Source organism: Nerophis ophidion, linkage group LG07 (genome assembly GCF_033978795.1).
Source record: "Nerophis ophidion isolate RoL-2023_Sa linkage group LG07, RoL_Noph_v1.0, whole genome shotgun sequence".
Taxonomy (NCBI): Eukaryota; Metazoa; Chordata; class Actinopteri; order Syngnathiformes; family Syngnathidae; genus Nerophis; species Nerophis ophidion.
In genome coordinates, this window is record NC_084617.1 from 31838569 (window position 1) to 31853663 (window position 15095).

A 15095-nucleotide genomic window follows, 5' to 3' on the forward strand; every position below is an offset into this window, starting at 1 on the left:
AAGTACCTAGGAGTCTTGTTCACGAGTGAGGGAAGAGTGGATCGTGAGATCGACAGGCGGATCGGTGCGGCGTCTTCAGTAATGCGGACGTTGTACCGATCCGTTGTGGTGAAGAAGGAGCTGAGCCGGAAGGCAAAGCTCTCAATTTACCGGTCGGTCTACGTTCCCATCCTCACCTATGGTCATGAGCTTTGGGTCATGACCGAAAGGATAAGATCACGGGTACAAGCGGCCGAAATGAGTTTCCTCCGCCGTGTGGCGGGGCTCTCCCTTAGAGATAGGGTGAGAAGCTCTGCCATCCGGGAGGGACTCAAAGTAAAGCCGCTGCTCCTTCACATCGAGAGGAGCCAGATGAGGTGGTTCGGGCATCTGGTCAGGATGCCACCCGAACGCCTCCCTAGGGAGGTGTTTAGGGCACGTCCAACCGGTAGGAGGCCACGGGGAAGACCCAGGACACGTTGGGAAGACTATGTCTCCCGGCTGGCCTGGGAACGCCTCGGGATCCCCCGGGAAGAGCTAGACGAAGTGGCTGGGGAGAGGGAAGTCTGGGTTTCCCTGCTTAGGCTGTTGCCCCCGCGACCCGACCTCGGATAAGCGGAAGATGATGGATGGATGGATGGTTATATACTGTATATAATATGTACATATTACATGGATGTTATATTCCATATTGCTACTATGGTACATTTTTAATCTACTTTATACCTGCATTATCCTTTCCATCCCTACCCTTTCCATCCTTTGTAACTGAGCTACTTTGTGGAACAATTTCCCTTGTGGATCAATAAAGTTTGTCTTAGTGTAAGTCTAAGTAAATATACATGTAATAATCAATTTTATTAATTGTAATAAAAAACCCACATGTAATAACTGTAAACATATGTGTAGTTCATGTTATTAATTGTAAATATACATGTAATAATTAATGTTATTAATTGTGAATATATGTGTAATAATGCATGTTATTAATTGCAAATATACATGTAATAATTTATGTTATTAATTGTAAATAAACATGTTAAAATTAATGTTATTAATTGGAAAGACACATGAGTCTATTATTACACATACATTTATTAATTGTAAATGTATGTGTAATAATTAATGTTATTAATTGTAAAGATACATGTAATAATTCATGATATTAATTGTAAATATATATGTAATACTTCATGTTATTAATTGTAAATAATCATGAAAAACTTCATGTTATTAATTGTAAATAAACATGTAATAATTCATGTTATTAATTGTAAATAAACATGTAATAATTTATGTTATTAATTGTAAATATATATGCAATAATTCACGTTATTATTTGTAAATATACATGTAATAATTCATGTTATTAATTGTAAATATGCATGTAATAGATCATGTAATTATTTGTAAATATACATGTAATAATTCATGTTATTAATTGTAAATATATACATGTTTTAATTAATGTTATTAATTGAAAATACACATGTGATCATTCCTGTTATTAATTGTAAATATATGTGTAATAATTAATGTTCTTAATTGTAAATATACGTGTAATAATTCATGTTATTTGTAAATATATGTGTAATAATTAATGTTGTAAATATTAATTGTAAAGCGTTTTAAAACAGATCCATGTTGGTGTGGACAAGAAGTCAAAGTTGGATCCTAAACACAGACACACAAAAAAATATATACAATATAAATATTTCACAAAGACAAATCTATAAAATTATCATATTTTTTCCTATTAATAATAATAACAATAATAGCAATGTAAAAGATAGTAAGAACAATAATAATAATATTATTAATAATAAAATAATAATTATATTCATAATGAAATAATAATAATTTAAAAATGATAATAATACAATAAAAAACAGTAATATTATTAATATAAATAATGATAATAACAATAAAAATAATAACATAAAGTGTTTTTTAATAATAGTAAAATAATAATAAAATAATAATAGTCATAATAACAATGAAAATAATTCATCTCATGTGTCATAAGTGCAAAAAGCACGACAAAGTAGTTGATGGTGTGAATACAAAAAAATATTTTTGCTGATTTGCTGAGTCTTTAGTGCACATCAGTACAGTACAGAGGTAGATGCACGTGCAACACACGTGCATACACATACACGCGCACACACAAACACACACACACACACAGGTTGTGCGTGTGGGAGATGTCTGAGTTCGTCTTACTGGTCCAACATGGCCGCCTCATTAGTGTGACTTGCATAATTGTTGTTCTTCTTCTTGTTGTTCTTCTTCTTTTTCTTGTTGTGGTGTTACCAAGGACTGTCACTCCAGTAGCCATTCACGTTGACAGTGCCTCCTACTGTAGGCGGGGCAGGCATGTGTGTGAGGGGGTCCAAGGAAGGAAGGAAGGAAGGAAGGAAGGAGGTAAACTAAAAATAGTGCAACTTGTTTCATTGTGATGAGTATGACATGAACTATATACTATATACTACACTATGTACCACACTATATACTTGTTTCATTGTGATGAGTATGACATGAACTATATACTACATTATGTACCACACTATATACTTGTTTCATTGTGATGAGTATGACATGAACTATATACTACACTATGTGCCACACTATATACTTGTTTCATTGTGATGAGTATGACATGAACTATATACTATACACTTGTTTAATTGTGATGAGTGTGACAGCAACTATATACTATATACTACACTATATAGTTGTTTCATTGTGATGAGTATGACATGAACTATATACTATACACTTGTTTAATTGTGATGAGTATGACATGAACCATATTCTATATACTACACTATGTACCACACTATATACTTGTTTCATTGTGATGAGTATGAAATGAACTATATACTACACCATGTACCACACTATATACTTGTTTCATTGTGATGAGTATGACATGAACTATATATTACACTATGTGCCACACTATATACTTGTTTCATTGTGATGAGTATGACATGAACTATATACTATACACTTGTTTAATTGTGATGAGTGTGACATCAACTATATACTATATACTACACTATATAGTTGTTTCACTGTGATGAGTATGACATCAACTATATACTATACACTTGTTTAATTGTGATGAGTATGACATGAACTATATACTATACACTTGTTTAATTGTGAGGAGTGTGAAATGAACTATATACTATATACTACACTATATACTTGTTTCAAAGTGATGAGTATGACATGAACTTTATGCTATATACCACACTATATACTTGTTTCATTATGATGAGTATGACATGAACCTTATACTATATACTACACTGTATACTACACTATATCATACTTGCCAACCCTCCCGATTTTTCCAGGAGATTCCCGAATTTCAGTCCCGCTCCCCAAAATCTCCTGGTAGAACCATTCTCCCAAATTTCTCCCTCTTTCTAGTCGGACAACAAGGCACGCCTCCAACAGGTCCATGCGGACCTGAGTGACGACAGCCTTTCATCACATCCGCTTTTTCTCCATATAAACCGCGTGCCGACACAGTCAAGTTACAACATCTACGGCTTTTGGAGAGTGCACAACTGCACACACAACAAGGAGACAAATCAGAAGAACGAAGAAGAGACAGTCATGACGACGACGAGTAAGAAGAATAAGTACGCTTGCAAGTCATCAGAGAGGGTGTTGAGCATGGTTAGAAAGAACTCACCAAACTCACTCCTTTCCTGCAAATTAAATTTCACGGATGCTACCCATACCTATGCTGCTTCAAAGGTTGTGCTACTGGCTGCAAAGCATTGCACTTTCAAATACAAACATGAGTAGAAGAGGGTTATGTATATATATATATATATATATATATATATATATATATATACATATATATGTTTATATATACATATATATGTTTATATATATGTTTATATATATATATATATATATGTATATAAACATATATATATTTATAAAAAAATATATACATAGCTAGAATTCACTGAAAGTCAAGTATTTATTTTATATATGTATATATATAATATATATTAGAGATGCGCGGATAGGCAATTATATCATCCTCAACCGCATCACCAAAGTCGTCATCAACCCGCCGTCCACCCGAACCAACATTTTATCATAAACGCAACCGCCCGCCACCCGTCCGTTGAAATACATCAGAGGTCGGCCACCTTTACCACTCAAAGAGCTATTTAAAACAGTTTCACAGAGTGAAGACGACAATGGGAGCCGCTAACGTTCTCGCGAATATCCAATGGTGTTCATCCTGATGACAAGAATGAGGGCGTACTGTGAAGCCATTAGCTTTGACACCTTCAACAACATCTACAAACCGATTGTTAGTCCAGCAACATGTTGTATGCAACTTACTCAAACACGTACAAGATTGAAGGGCATACTGGGTGATACAGAGTACACTAATGGTTGTCATATAAACAATTTTAATACTCTTACTAATATGCGCCACGCTGTGAAACCACACCAAACAAGAATGACAAACACATTTCGGGAGAACATCCTCCCAGTAACACAACATAAATGCAACACAACAAATACCCATAATCCTTTGCATCTGTGACACTTCCTGAATATATATTACACCCCCGCATCCCCAACTCCGCCCACCTTACAGACGCACGGTGGGAGGTGGGGAGTGGCGGGGTTTGCTGCTAGCGGGGTGTATAAAATAGTCAGGAAGTGCCATGGATGCAAAGGATCCTGGGTATTTGTTGTGTTGCGTTTATGTTGGTTTACTGGGAGGATGTTCTCCCTAAATGTGTTTGTCATTCTTGTTTGGTGTGGCTTCACAGCGTGGTGCATATTACTAAGAGTGTTAAAATGGTTTATATCACAACCATTAGTGTACTCTGTATCACCCAATATGCCTTGCAGTTGTGTGCGTGTGTCTGTGGAAGCCACACACATGTTGCTGGAATGACAAGCACATGCTGTAAAAGGCGACAAAGGCCCTAATACTTATTAACTGGGTGACTGCCGGCAGTCATTCTAGAGAATGTTTGCGTCTCCTATTGTCTACTTCGCTTTGTGACACGGGTCCTAAATGGCTCTTTGAATGGTAAAGGATACCGATACCTGAACCATGTATATCAAATATTTCCGAATGGTTCAACTGCCACCCGCCCGAATCTAATTAAAATCTAATTTTTCGTCATGTCACCCGCCCGACACGCGGTTTATCCGTGGACTCCGCGGATGAGACCGCAAACCGAGCATCTGTAATATATATATATATATATATATATATACAGTGGGGCAAAAACGTATTTAGTCAGCCACCGATCGTGCAAGTTCTCCCACTTAAAACGATGACAGAGGTCTGTAATTTTCATCATAGGTACACTTCAACTGTGAGAGACAGAATGTAAAAAAAAATCCAGGAATTCACGTTGTAGGAATTTTAAATAATTTATTTGTAAATGATGGTGGAAAAAAAGTATTTGGTCAACCATTCAAAGCTCTCATTGATGGAAGGAGGTTTTAGCTCAAAATCTCACGATACATGGCCCCATTAATTCTTTCCTTACAAGGATCAATCGTCCTGTCCCCTTAGCAGAAAAACAGCCCCAAAGCATGATGTTTCCACCCCTATGCTTCACAGTAGGTATGGTTTTCTCTTGATGCAACTCAGTATTCTTCTTCCTCCAAACACGACGAGTTGAGTTTATACCAACAAGTTCTATTTTGGTTTCATCTGACCACATGACATTCTCCAATGTGCTCTCTGGCAAACTTCAGATGGGCCTGGACATTCATTCATTCATTTTCTACCGCTTATTCCCTTTTGGGGTCGCGGGGGGCGCTGGCGCCTATCTCAGCTACAATCGGGCGGAAGGCGGGGTACAGCCTGGACAAGTCGCCACCTCATCGCAGGGCCAACACAGATAGACAGACAACATTCACACACCATAATTTACAAATAATTTCTTTAAAATTCCTACAATGTGAATTCCTGGATTTTTTTTTCACATTCTGTCTCTCACAGTTGAAGTGTACCTATGAGGAAAATTACAGACCTCTGTCATCATTTTAAGTCGGAGAACTTGCACAATCGGTGGCTGACTAAATACTTTTTTGCCCCACTGTATCTCAAAGTCTTGTTCACAAGTGAGAGAAGAGTGGATCGTGAGATCCACAGGAGGATTGGGCAGCGTCTGCAGTGATGCGGACCCTGTATCGATCCGTTGTGGTGAAGAAGGAGCTGAGCCGAACGGCAAAGCTCTCAATGTACCGGTCGATCTTCGTTCCCATTTTCACCTATGGTCATGACCTTTGGGTTATGACCGAAAGGACAAGATCATGGGTACAAGCGGCCGAAAAGAGATTCCTCTGTTGGATGGCGGGGCTCTCCCTTAGAGATAGGGTGAGAAGATCTGTCATTCGGGAGGAGCTCAGCGTAAAGCCGCTGCTCCTCCAGTCTGTGGTTGCCAGTGTTCTGTTCTACATGGTAGTGTGCTGGGGGGGCAGTACATCTAAGAAGGACAGCTCCAGACTTGAGAAACTGATCAGGCGGGCCGGTTCTACAATCGGAATGAAACTGGACTCACTGGTGACGGTGGCAGAGAAGAGGACTGTGGACAAACTAGTGAGCATCCTGGATGATGCCAGTCACCCTCTGCATAGCGTTATCAGTAGCCAGAGGAGCCTGTTCAGTGCTAGACTGCTTCATCCCAAGTGCAGGACTAATAGACTCAAGAACTCCTTTGTCCCACATGCCATTAGACTGTACAACTCCTCTCTGGAAGTTAGGGTTAGGATGACAGGGGATGCAAAACATTAACAGTGCAATACGTTTTCATAACATGGTCACTACTGCCTACTTTGTCTTGTTATATTCTTATTTTACTGTTATATTGTTATTCCCATTGTTTTTATTCTTTTTGTAATATTTCTCTATTTTGTTTCCTTTTAAACCCCCAATTTTAATTTTTACTTTTTTTTTTTAAATTGATCTCAACTCTGTACACTGCTGCTGGATTTTTAATTCTCCTGAAGGAACTCTCCTGAAGGAATCAATAAAGTACTATCTATCTATCTATCTAGAGCGGAGCCAGATGAGAAGGTTCGGGCATCTGGTCAGGATGCCACCCAGATGCCTCCTTGGGGATGTGTTTAGGGCACGTCCAACAGGTAGAAAGCCACGGTGAAGACCCAGGACACGTTGGGAAGACTATGTCTACCAGCTGGCCTGGGAACGCCATGGGATCCCCCGGGAGGAGCTGGACAAAGTGGCTGGGAGAGGGAAGTCTGGGCTTCTTTGCTTAGGCTGCTGCCCCTGTGATCCGACCCCGGATAAGCTGAAACTAAAAAAAAAAAGCGATTGCATTGGGACGGATTCAGATGTTTTTAGACACATTTAGTAGGATAATTCTGGGAAATCCCTTATCTTTCTATTGTGTTGTTAGTGTTTTAGTGAGTTTAATAGTACCTGATAGTCGGAGGGGTTTGTCCACGGGTGTCTTGAGGCCAGTGTCTGATGGAAGTCGACGGCAACAGTATGGACGGCACAAGCTCAGCTGATCTCCGTAAGTGGCGACTTTTTACCACAATTTTCTCACCAAAAACTGCTGGTTGACATTTGGTATATATATATATATATATATATATATATATATATATATATGTATATATATATATATATATATATATATATATATATATATTTCAGTGAATTCTAGCTGTAAATAGACTCCTCCCCCTTAACCCCACCCCTGCTTTTGCCGACCTCAACAACCCCCCCAATCTCACAAAATTTGAGGTCTCAAGGTTGGCAAGTATGCACTATATACTTGTTTCATTGTGATAAATATAACATGAACTTTATACTATATACTACACTATATACAGTACTTGTTTCATTGTGATAAGTATGACATGACCCATATACTACATACTACATAAAATACTACACTGTATACTTGTTTCATTGTGATGAGTATGACATGAGCCATTTACTACATACTATACTATATACTACACTATACACTTGTTACATTGTGACGAGTATGCCATGAACGTCTCCACTGTGCTGCATAGTTACATAGTGTACCATCTATACTACATTATGTGCTACACTATGTACTACATTTTATGCTACACTACATACTACATTATGTACTACACTATATACTACACTATGTACTACATTTTATGCTACACTACATACTACATTATGTACTACACTATATACTACACTATGTACTACACTATGTAATACCCTATATACTACACTATATAGTACATGTATATAGTGTACATCCTCATGTAATGTACACAACGAGGATATGGTTGTGGCTTGTACTCAGTGGCCTAGTGGTTAGAGTGTCAGCCCTGAGATCGGTAGGTTGGGAGTTCAAGCCCAAAGACATATAATATTCGACATAAAATATTCAACGAATAATTATTTAGTCTAAGCCCTCTTTCAGTCACACTGAATCAGCATTTAAGGTTCCCCTCCTCTGACAATTTTTTACACTGGTAAGTCAGCCGTGTATTTCTTGAATCTCCAGCCCTTAGCTTTGTATGGACTCAATTGATCGTTTACAAAGTGAATTCGGAGAGGAAGTGACGCCAGAAAGTCCACACAGGAAGTGACCTCAGAAAGAACGCGCCACAGCCAGCTTCATAACAAAGCGGTTTGGTAACTCGGAGCTAACTACTGGAAATATGAAGGCAACATCCAGACATGCCCGTGTTTCTCCTTCTTCTACATGTACAGACGCTTGTTGAAATCACACATGACTACCTTAGGAGAAAGCGATTGCAGCTATTTCGGAAAAAACACCTCTCAGACGGCAAGAGAACTTTCCAATGTTCGGCCACGTCAGCGGTGTTTCTACTGAGCGAAAATCTTTGTCCATTTGTCGAAAAAATCCTCCCTTGGATTTGATAAAAAAGGTAGCGTGTGCTTTGTATTACCTGGCCGTCGAGGGAAGACTAAGGAAAACGGCGAGTGCTTTTGGACTTGCAAAGCAGACTGTATCAGTTATTGTCCGTCATGTATGTTGCAGACTCGATGTCTAGGTCCAAAGTATATAAAATCACCAAAAAGGAATGGACAATAAAGGTGAAGGCAAAAGAGTGAGGAGAGTCCTGACCAGATTTCTAGAACCCTAGTTTGATTGACGAAAAATGTTCTTTATCACATTGTTTATGTGTGTAATTAAGATTTGATTGATTTATGATGGCGCAGGTGTGATTCACTACAATAGGGCCCCACAGCACACTGGATTCCAGTTCATTGAAATACCAAAATACTGGATATTGTTCAGATAAGTTACATTTAAGAAGTTGCACACAAAGCAACACTGGAGATGACTATGACGTGTGCATTTTCCGCCCATGTGTACTAGGTCACATTGCGCCGGCGGACAGAGAGGTGCGGGGGTCTTAAATGGTGGCATTGTTGTGTGTGGACACGGATAATATTAGGTGTGATTTACCCTGGATAACCTTATCCGGCTTAGTGTAAACGGGGCCTAAGACTCATGTCTCCCGTGTGCTTTATCTTGCCCATTCTCATCAGCTGGGAGCTCAACTAGGTGTACAAAAGACATATGACCGCAGAATAGCCCACTTCTGTTGGCCCGGTGTGAAACAAGCCATAGAAGACTTTTACAAGGGCTGTCTCGAATGTGAAAAGAATGCACCTAGACCAACGTATTGAAACCCCTTGGTCGTCTGGCAATGGACATCGTTGGACCACTCCCGAAGTCAGCCAGAGGATATCACTACATACTGGTAAAAGTAGACAATGCCACCCGATATCCTGAGGCTGTACCATTACACAAAGCCTCAACCAAAGCTGTAGTACACAAACTGTTTATGATGTTTAACAGAGTGGGAGTTACAGATGATATTTTAATGGACCCGGGCACCTGTTTCATGTCACGAGTGTTAACCATGCTCTAAAAGAAAATAAAACGCATACGAGCCTCTGTATGTCATCCTCAGACAGATGGTCTGGTGGAACGTTTCAACTATACGTTGAAAAAGATGCTAAAAAAAGTAGCCAACAAAGATGGGAAAGACTGGGATCACTTCATCCCATATGTCCTCTTCGACATCGGAGAGGTGCCCCAGGCGTCCACTGGCTTCTCTCCCTTTGAGCTACTTTATGGCTGACGTCCCGAGGCGTGCTGGACATTGCAAAAGAAACCTGGGAGAACCAACCCTCGCCACACCGCACTGTGATTGACCATGTCACAGAGAGAGCAGGAAAGAACGTATAACAGAGGTGCCACACTGAGAGTTCCAGGTTGGAGAAAAAGTGCTGGTATTAGTCCCGTCCAGCGAAAAAAAGTTATTGGCCAGATGGCAGGGGCATTACGAGGTAATTGAGAGAATGAGGCCCTTCAACTACATGGTAAACCAGCCAGGCCGGCGGAAAGGTCGCCAAATTTACCATGTAAATATTCTGAAAAAATGGCATGCGGTCGAGCCCCTGCCATCTGCTGCTTCATTAACTGCACACTTTCCCCAGACCACTCCCCCGGTACCTATAGAAAAGGACATCTCACCTTCTCAAAAGCAGGATGTGAAGGAACTTCTGGGACGGAACCAAGACCGCCTCTTGAAACTGCCAGGAAGGACTAAGGTGATCAAACATGACATTGAGAGCAAACCAGGAAAGGTGATACGACAAAGGCCCTATCGAATCCCAGAAGCCAAGCGGGTGGCTATAAAAGAGGAGGTAAAGAAAATGTTAGAACTTGAAGTTATAGAGGAATCCCATAGTGCATGGCCCAGCCCAATTGTCTTTGTTGCAAAACCAGATGGGTCCCTGAGATTCTGTAATTACTTTTGTAGATTGAATGAGGTATCACTGTGTGATGCTTATCTCATGCCCAGAGTAGATGAGCTGAGCTGATAGAGCCCCTTGACAAAAAAGCAAGTAAAATCATTTATTCGCCTTGAATCATATTATCAAAAGTTTATTAAAGAAGACTCTACTATTGCAACACTGCTGTATGGCCTGACACGGAGCAAACTGCCCCATCATGTTACCTGGACGGTTGAGGCCAAGACTGCCTTCCAGACGTTAAAAAAAGCCCTGTGTGAAGAACCTGTGTTGAAAGCCCCTGACTTCAGCCAGCCGTTCATACTCCACACTGATGCCTCAGGCACGGGCATTGAAGCCATGGTCGCCCAGCTTGTGGACGGAGAGGAGCACCCAGTGACTTCCATTAGTTGGAAGTTCCAGAGCCATAACCGAAATTATACCACAGTGGAAAAGGAGTGCTTGACAGTCAAGTGGGCAATACACCGCCTACGCTACTATCTATGGGGTAGGACCTTCACTTTGGTGACAGACCACGCCCCCTTGACGTGGATGACCACAAATAAGGATCGAAACGATCGCGTCACACGCTGGTTCCTGGAACTATAAAATTACCACTTCAGTGTGGAATATCTTCCTGTGAAGGCGATCCCTCATGCCGACGCCATGTCCCGAAGAGGACAAAGAAGCTCACGGACCACGGAACACTAAGTGTCCACACACAACAATGCCACCGTTTAAGACCAGCACCCCCCTCCGTCTGCCGGCGCAACGTGACCTAGTAAGCATGCGCGGAAAATGCACAAGTCATAGTCACCTCCAGTGTTGCTTTGTGTGCAAGTTCTTAAATGGAACTTATTTGAGCAACATCCAGTGTTGTGGTATTTCAATGAACTGGAATCTAGTGTGGTATGGGGCCCTATTGTAGTGAATCACACCTGAGACATCATAAATTCATCTCATCTTTATTAGACATGTAATCAATATGAGATAAAGAACATTTTACATCATTCAAACTAGGGATCTAGATATCTGGTCAGGACACTCATTCTATTGCCTTCTCCTTCATTGGCCATTCGTTTTTGGGGACTTTACATACTCTGGACCTAAACGTTGACTCCGCGACATACATGGCGGAAAATAACTGATACAGTCTGCTTTGCCACTCCAAATGCATTCAATGTTTTCTTCACTCGACAACCAGGTAATACAAAGCACACGCTACCTTTTTTTTAATCACATCTACGGGAGCTCGCATTTTCGTTGTCTCTTCTTCGACAAATGGACAACGTTTTTCACTAAAAACAATCACAACTGACTTGGACATTCCAATGTTCTCTTGCCGTCTGAGAAGTGTTGTATCCCAAATAGCTGCAATCGCTTTCTCTTAAGGTATTCATGTGTGATTTCCACAAGCATCTGTACATGTAAAAGAAGGAGAAACACGGGCATGTATGGATGCCTCGTATTCAAGAAATACACGGCATACTTAGCCGTGTAAAAATTTGTCCGAGGAGAGGGACCTTAAACGCTGGTTTAGTGTGGCTGAAACGAGGCTTAGGCTAAATAATTATTAGTTTTAGAGGTTAAATGACTTGGTGTAGACATGGTCTCACTCAAGCACCGCCTGACAGGTAGGCACCTCACAGAGGAGGAACCAGGGCCTGGATGCCGAGTGGAACACGGAGGACAGCGCCCCAGCCAAGGCCGCATGATGGAGGGACGGTACATACCACTCTACCTACTCAATCAACCTGAAGTGGCACCAGCTGTGCGGCCAGGTGGGATGCAGATACAAAGTGTTCTTAACTCTGCCTCATTCAGGTCTGGCTCTCTCTGTGGCCAGGCAGGTGCATCAGGCGGTAAGCTGACACATCCACTATTTCCCCATTAAGGACATTATTTTATTTTATTTTTTCTCAACCCCCTTGCCCCTCCTCCCATGTTTACCTGTATCTCACGGTTTTTGTAAGGGGCGCCAGAAGTTGGCAGACCCGTCAGCGATCCTGTTCTGTCTCCCTGTAATGTTTGTCTGATCTTGAATGGGATTGTGCTGACAATTTAAAATTTCCCCTCGGGGATTAATAAACTATTTCTGATTCTGATTCTGATTCCTGGTGAAACTTTTTACTGATATTATGTTTCACTTGTTTTGTAGGCGAATACCTAGGACATTTAAGGAAGTGTGCATTTAGAAAAGAGAAAAGATTGAGAACCCCGGATGGGCGACATTTATGTTAGGTAATTGAGACTTCGAGTATGATGCTTCCACACCCTGCCCTTCCTAAAAGGGCGCGGGCAATAAATGCCCATTTTCGGCTTTCTGCAAACTGGATCCTGTGTCTTGGTGAGAATCAGGTGCCCCAATATATATATTCTGTCATTTTTCCGTTATACAGTGCTTACAAGCTTGTAGGGATGAAATAGCCTCTGAGTTTTTCCTGACGTAATGTCCGTATTTTATATATATATATGTATATATATATATATATATATATATATATATATATATATATATATATATATGTATGTATGTGTGTGTATATAAAGTGTATATATGTATATGTACGTGTGTATGTATATATAGAAATATGTGTATATATATATATATATATGTGAGTGTGTGTGTATTTATATGTATGTGTGTCTATATATATATATATATATATATATATATATAGACACACATATTTATATATATATACATAGACACATATACATATATACGGTATGCTTATGGCAGTCCATCGATGTCGATGATGACGTTGCTCCAAACGAAGTATTGGATTGGTTATTGTTGTGCTTTTCGCCTGTGCATAGCCAGGTGGCTGCTCAGGCCTATGCGTGATCCACAGACTTTGTCACAGGAGGGGCAAGGGAAGGCAGCGGTGATGGTCGCTGGTGCTGTGGCACGTTGGTGTCTTTGTGCACGCCGCTGTGCTCTCCGCTCTGTGAACTTCTCCTGAAGATGAGTGATTCCCTGGTGGCAAGTAGAGCTCCAAGTCTGGCGGTCAGCAGCCAGGGACTCCAGTGCTGGTGGTTTGATGTCACACTTTTTCAGGAGAGTTTTAATGTGGTCCTTGTACCGTTTTTTCTGGCCCCCGGCAGACCTTTGACCGACTGAAAGCTGGCCATACAATATTTGACGGGGTAGGCGGTGGGCTGGCATACGAATCACATGTCCGACCCATCTTAGGTGTTTTTGGCCAAGGAGTGCTGTGATGCTGGGTGTGTTGGTCCGGTCATAAATTTCAGTGTAGGGCACCCTGTCTTCCCATGTCAGACCCAGGATCCTTTGGAGGCAGCGGATGTGGAAGGCCTCGAGACTCTGGATGTGCCTCTGGTAGGGTGTCCAGGTTTCGGAACTATAGAGCAGCGTGGAGAGGCAGACTGCCTTATACACGACTGTCTTGGTGGAGATGGTTAGATTCCTGTTCAGGAAAACCCTGGACCGTAGCCTTCCAAAGGCAGCAGAGGCCAGGCCAATACGGGCCTGGACGTCATCGTCAATGATGTAGGTTGGCGACAGGGTGCTTCCGAGGTAGGTGAAGTGGGGGACGGTGGCTAATGGGTGCCCGTCAAGGGTGAAGATTGGCGTGTTTGGCTGGGGAGTAAACTCCTGCACCAGTAATTGTGTTTTCTTGGTGTTTATCTGAAGACCAATGGCACTGTAGATGGAGGCTACCACATTCAGTGCGCGCTGGAGAGACTCTGGTGAGTGTGCAAGTACAGCGCAGTCATCTGCATACTGTAGTTCCAGAATATGCTGGGTGGTGAGTTTAGTGCTGGCTTGGAGGCGACGGATGTTAAAAAGGTTACCATCCAGCCGGTATTGTATCTGAATCCCATCTGTGGGGTCCAGGTGTTTATGGGACAGGAGGGTGACAGTGGAAATAAACATGTTGAATATGGTTGGGGAAAGGACACACCCTTGCTTGACCCCCACATCCACACTGAAAAATGGGGATTGTTGGCCGCCGTTGCTCACACAGGCCTGCATGCCATCATGTAGCTGTCGCAGTAGGTTGCAGAACTTTGCTGGTACACCTAATTTTCCAAGTACTTCCCACAGCAAGTCCCGGTTTACTGTATCGAAGGCCTTGGACAGGTCAATGAATGCCATGTACAAGTCTTTGCGGTGTTCTCTGCATTTTTCTTGTACCTGTCTGGCCATAAAGATCATGTCTGCGGTGCTCCGATCACGTCTAAAGCCGCATTGAGATTCGGGCAGGATGTTTTCGGTTACATGAGTTGCTACTCGATGTAACATGATCCTTGCTAGCACCTTCCCGGCTGCGGATAGTAG

General features: G+C 41.4%; 1 protein-coding gene across 1 annotated transcript in view; it reads right to left on the reverse strand.

Moving 5' to 3' along the window:
- Window positions 1-1969: 1969 nt before the first annotated feature.
- The window catches only part of LOC133556242 (potassium voltage-gated channel subfamily C member 1-like), a 98761-nt gene continuing 85635 nt past the window's right edge, over window positions 1970-15095 (reverse strand). Inside the window, exon 5 of the mRNA XM_061905973.1 lies at window positions 1970-2338. Within this exon, the coding sequence (XP_061761957.1) occupies window positions 2289-2338 (50 nt within the window). The 3' untranslated portion in view covers window positions 1970-2288. The remainder of the gene's footprint in view (window positions 2339-15095) is intronic.